General features: G+C 41.4%; 1 protein-coding gene across 1 annotated transcript; it reads left to right on the top strand.

Moving 5' to 3' along the window:
* Positions 1-197: 197 nt before the first annotated feature.
* socs9 (suppressor of cytokine signaling 9) lies at positions 198-4,971 on the top strand. Its single transcript, XM_062419000.1, has 2 exons — positions 198-273; positions 2,879-4,971. Exon 2 carries the CDS (start codon positions 3,052-3,054, stop codon positions 4,702-4,704), a length of 1,653 nt encoding a protein of 550 aa, XP_062274984.1. The 5' UTR covers positions 198-273; positions 2,879-3,051; the 3' UTR covers positions 4,705-4,971.
* The last annotated feature ends 1,066 nt before the right edge of the window (positions 4,972-6,037 follow it).

The raw sequence follows: 6,037 nt of genomic DNA, 5'->3' as shown, positions 1-6,037 counted from the left end.
TTCATTTGTGGTTTGTCTTTGTGTATCTTTACTTTGTTCCCACTTTGTTTTTGTTTGTTGTTTTTTTTTTTTACCAAGACAGATCTCAGCGATGACTTATTACACTTGCAGAAGAAGTGATCATGTTCCGACGTTACTGAAGAGAGATACTCCAATTACTTTTCACTTCCGGGTTGCTAATATGCGAGCTAGCCGCCTTTTTGTTAACGTCATTAGTTTATCTAAGATGAGTCAGGAGCCATTTCGTTGGTGAGTTCAACAGTAACGGTCAAGGTAAGTCTATAGTTGTCCAGAAAGATAGATATAAGTGGTTATAAATACAACTTCACCGCTCCTCTTCCAGCTAAAAGTACCTAAGTTAGCAGATATTAGCCGCGCTGCTAACTTAGCCTACCTCAACCAGCTGAGAGCTAACGCTGCTAGCCTCACTAATGTTATCCTTTGGTTGGTTTCTTCTAACAGATAATAGCGTTTGATTGAGTCATCGGTTAGGCAGATGTGTGTGACATATTGTCGGTATTTAATCATAGCTGTTACTGTTGTAAAAAACGTTAATAAATTCATGTTTTTAGTCGACCAAGTACTTTTTCCATCTGATGAGATGTAGGGGAGGACATCCTACTGGACGAACAAGACAACCGGATAAATATAGAGATGGATAAAGCTGATTAGTTTGACGTGATTTAGAAATGAGAGTTAGATGAACACCTACGCTAACTTTCTGCTCTCAGTCTTCAGTTCTTCACGGGCGTGAGGAAAGTTGAAATTATGGATTTGACCAAATGTTAAAGGATAATTTCACAGTTTTTCAAACCTGTCTTTAAACAGTCAGGAGCCAAATGAACACTGAAATGTTTTTTGTCTTACTGTAATCATTCCTCCCGTTCATACTGACCATTAGAAGATCCCTTCATAATGCACTTACAATGTAAGTGATGGGGAACAACATCCACAGTCCTCCCTCTGTTTAAAAATGTGTTAAAAAGTTTATCTGAAGCTAATATGAAGTTTCAGCTGTCCAAATGAGTCAAATCAAGTAAATATTTTAAGAGGTTACAGTGTTTTTAGTGCCAAAATCCCCCTTTTTGTTACTTTACTTCCTCCACAGCAAAACAGGGAAACACAAATAGGGACTTTGATGCTATAAATACTGTAAATGTGGCTGATATCCACTTTATGTGACTAACTCAGATTGCTGAAGCCTCATAAAAGCTTTAGATACATTTTTGAAAGCATTTTCGCACAAAATGACTGTGTGGACACACTGGATTGCATTTGAAGAGGATCTTTATAGAGTCAGTATGAACAGGAGGGATGATTACAGCAAGGAAAACCTTTTTCAGGGGTCAAAATTTGCACGAGCCAAATGCTGGTAAAATATTGTGTTTCACTCACCAGCCAAAAAACAACAGTAATCTATTGAGTGTTAACATTTGAACATTTACTAGCCATTTGGTCATTGGACAAAAAGTTAATTTTGAACCCTGACCTCTTGAGTGTTTTTTTTGCGAACCTGACTGTTGCTTTAAGTATAGGATAAAATTAGAATCCTTTATTGTCACTGTATTCATAATACAATGGAATTGCATCAGAGTGGTATTCAGACCCATCATAAAACAAACAACAAAAACAAAACAAAAACAAAGGCAGGTAAAAAAAGGTCACTGTGTTTGTTCATTGAGAGTCTGGATGGCTATCCTTTAATGTTAGAAGATGCTCTAAATCTCAGACTCAGGAAGTCTGAGTGAAGAACATCATAGCAAAGATACTTTTTAAAGAAGTGGGTGGTTTTAACTCACCAAGTTGTCAAGTACATCATTTCCCATTACCTGTTTCTGACAGTTTGTCAGTTGTTGTGTTTAGATAAAAGAAAATACCCTTTTCTCCTCGAGGCCACAGAACCAACATACAGCTTTGAACTATAAAACTAAAAGACTTGTCACTGGCTGTGGTGTTTGCTTATCTTAGTTTGTAATGTATCTTTTAGTTAAAGTATATCTATGCATGCACTGTTCTTGTTGTAGAGACACTCATGACCTCTTCTCTTTAAAGAAATAACACTATACACTCATTTACAAAGATATGTAGTAACTGCAACAGCAATTTTTTGTGTAATATTAAGGGGAATTGAGCATTCCAATGATGGAAGCGAGTGTAATGTCTTGTGTGTGTGTGTGTCTGTGTGTATTGTGTTTTAGTTAGTTTAGTACTTAGTTAGTTTTAGTACTAATTACTCATTTATTTTATTCTTTTATAAGCACCTTCTTTCTTTTTTTACCCATGATAACATAAGGATTGCTTTCAGTTTCGTTGTACATGTACAATGACAATAAATACTATTCTATTCTATTCTATTATATGTCAACAAGAGACATTTAGATTTTAAGAAAACACCTCTCAGTGTTAGTCAGTATAAATGAACAGCACAACAAACAGCCTCCAAACTGACCATGAAGTTGAATCAGCTCGACCTGAAATGATGAATATTTTCTTAATTGGTTATTTGAAAATATCAGGGTTAGGGTTAGTTAGTTAGTTAGTTAGTTGTCTTTTATGATATTACATGGAATATTTCTGGGTTTTTAGACTGTTGTTCTAAAGCAAGCAGCTTGAAGACATCATTTTTGGGCCTGGGAAATTGTGAGGGGCATTTCTTTAAAAACATTTTATGGATGAAATGATTTATTGCAAAATAATAAGACGAGTAATCACTGTTGAAAATAATTGTTTCAGTAAAATAAAATAACTTAATTACCCTCATGAAATCGGATTTCCTTCAGGACCAATAAACCAATAAACTGTGGACTGAGTGTAAGACAAAATGTTATCCTGAATTATTTCAAACTGCTGCATTAACAACTGTCATTTCCTCCTGCAGGTTGTTTAACGTCTCCATGGCCACGATGCATGGATTATGATAACGACTCACACAAGGGATGCAGATGGGAAGCTTCCTGCTGAAAGCTAACCGCAGTTACAAGTCATCTGCTGGAAACTCCCTTGAGTGCCATTGACTAGCACAGCCATCAACATTTCACCACATAATCCATCATGTCATTACCAAAGGAGTCAGGGAACCGAGGGAAAGATCGAGAGAGGGGAGCCCGCCCTAAGGTGAGACAGAGTCGGTCAGAGGAGAGACGAGATGCAGGCGCGGGACGAAAAGGTGGAAAGGGAAAGAAAAAAGGCCTTTCGTCCCATGAGTCAGCAGCAGAGCGGCCTGTCAGTGATGGCTTTGAGTATGGTGAGCTTCTAAGTGACCTGGAGAACAGGGACCAATCCTCCTCCTTTCCTCTTAAAGAGAGTTGGCGATGGCAGGGTTTGGAAGCAGCTGCCTCATTACCTGGACAAGAACTAGTAACAGCCAGGCCAGGATTTGGAACCATTAGCTCTGCCACAGAATTATCTGCACCCATTGAGGGGGAGGGCAGAGGGGCAAGCAGCAGTCGCACTCTCCGGCAGAAAATCCAAGATGCGATGGGGCAGTGTTTCCCAATAAAGACGCACAGTGCAGCAGCAGCAGCAGCAGCGGCACCATCACCACCTCCGCAGGCTCTTTCATCATCAGCTGCCTGTGCCTCCTCAAGGCGTAAGATCCATCTCAGTGAGTTGATGTTGGATGACTGCCCTTTCCCTGTGGGGTCAGAGCTGGCTCAGAAGTGGTATCTCATTAAGCAACACACGGCCCCGATCACCCAGCCTCCAGTGCTTGACACTGAAGTAGTATGCAGCGCCCCAACTTCAGCTATGGCCGCTGTGGTGGAGGATGTAGATGACCGGTTGCGAGAGCGCAGGCGCATTAGCATCGAACAAGGCGTTGAGCCGCCGCCAAATGCAGAGATCCACACATTCGAGGTGACGGCCCAAATTAACCCTCTTTACAAGCACGGGCCTAAACTGGCTCATGGCATGAACGAGTTGGCAGGGGCGGACAGAGCCTCAGTTCAGCAGCAACAGCAGCTTCTTCTCCAAAGGCAGCAACAGCACCAACTCCTACTACAGAGCTGTCTGGACACTCTGGATGAGGTGGTGGCCTCTGCCTCAACATCAACCTCTGTTCACTCCTGCGAAACCATCTCCGACCCTCCGGTTGAGCCAGAGGTTACAGCGTCCAACGTGCCCTCCAGAGCTGTACCTCCTCAGACTGAGCATCAGACATCTCAGGATGGCTACCGCATTCACACTCAGATTGACTACATTCACTGTTTAGTTCCAGACCTGCTGCAGATCACCAACCTCCCGTGTTACTGGGGGGTCATGGACCGCTACGAGGCAGAGACCCTGCTGGAGGGAAAGCCCGAAGGAACTTTCCTCCTGCGCGACTCTGCCCAGGAAGACTACCTCTTTTCCGTTAGTTTCCGGCGCTACGGCCGCTCGCTACATGCTCGCATTGAACAGTGGAACCACAACTTTAGCTTCGACGTGCACGACCCCAGCGTCTTCCACGCTCCCACAGTGACGGGTTTGCTTGAACACTACAAAGACCCCAACTCTTGCATGTTCTTCGAGCCCTTGCTGTCCAACCCCATCCATCGCGTGCAGCCGTTTAGCCTGCAGCACATCTGCCGATCGGTCATCAGCAGCTGCACCACCTATGACGGCATTAACATGCTTCCCATTCCAAATACTTTGAAAAAGCACCTGAAAGAATACCATTATAAGCAGAGAGTACGTGTACGGCGAATGGACACATGGTGGGAATAAAGAACAACAAAAAACGTACTGACTATAAGAAACTACTAAATACATTTTTAACGCAAATCCCACCCTAACTGAACTGAACAATGAAGTCAGCTTATTCTTCACTCTATTTGGCTGTATTAACATACACTGCACTGTATTTATTTATTTTATTTCCTGCTGTATATGTCTTAACAATTGTACTAAACTACACTGATAAGATGACATGTAATCTCACTGACCTTGCACAATCAAAGTTCTTTTTGCTCAAATTAAACAAACTTATTTAGATCCGTGGCGTTCAGAGAGCTACCCTCACACATCTTTTGTATTTTCAAGTGTGACTAAATCAGCTTAATTATCTGGTGATGGGGGGAAAGTGTCCTAGTGTGAATTGAGATGATTATAATAGAGTTGTTCATCAGTCACGTGCCGAGAAGGTGGAACACATACTGACAAGGTTTCTTTCTTGTTACAGAGGTGTGGAGGTGCAGCAAGTCTGCACTATAAATCATTGTTTCCCACATTGAACCTAAGACTGATTATGAGAGATGGGGGCAAGTGCTACCTGGCAGGGTCAAGAATAGATATTTGGCACATACTGAAGTTATGATAATGATGCTCACATTAATTTTCAGTTGTTCAATTGTTGGGAAATATGCCAGTTAAGGAATGCTCTTACAAAACTAGTGTAATTATTTGTCCTTTGAACTGATTCTGTATAATTTAACTACTGTATTTCCAACCTATAAAACAGCATCTGCACTATCTCATATGAGGTTCAAATGCATGCAGCTAGTGCTAGCGGTATTCATTGCTTTGAAGTAAAGGAGCAAATGTGGCCTTTGGGAACTTGTCAGCAGCAGGTGAAGCAACTCTATTATTAATATGCAAATGATGAAGCCCAGACATTTATGGACCTATTTTCTAAAACATCTGACTTCTTGGCTGTCTAGCTCTAAATTTACTCTTTCTAGTGAACCCTTGTGATTTTATAAAAGTCCTGGGGTTTGGCCAGACATGTCTCTTTGTTCAGCAGCTGAAGACTCATAATCATCTTGTTGCTGTTTCCTGCTGTGCATATCTTAAAGAAATGGGGTGTCTACACACTAATCTCCCATTCCAGCAGTTCACTGACAAAATTACCATAGTGAATTAGCACTGATGAATCTTAATTAACAGGAAGAATGATGGGAGTAGGAAGGTATTTTGAGCTTCCTCAGGAGCTTGACATCAAGTCTGTTGCAGACAAAAATCTGGAAGCTATGCAAAGAGGAATTGGTTGTAAACTGGAAACCGAAATGCACTGAAGACAGGTGAAAATTGTAGAAATTCTCACTGTCTGTAACCAATAGAC

Source organism: Scomber scombrus, chromosome 5, assembly GCF_963691925.1.
Source record: "Scomber scombrus chromosome 5, fScoSco1.1, whole genome shotgun sequence".
In the NCBI taxonomy this organism is placed as follows: domain Eukaryota; kingdom Metazoa; phylum Chordata; class Actinopteri; order Scombriformes; family Scombridae; genus Scomber; species Scomber scombrus.
The sequence above is the reverse complement of the archived record's forward strand: the minus strand, read 5'-3'. Positions and strand labels throughout refer to the sequence as shown.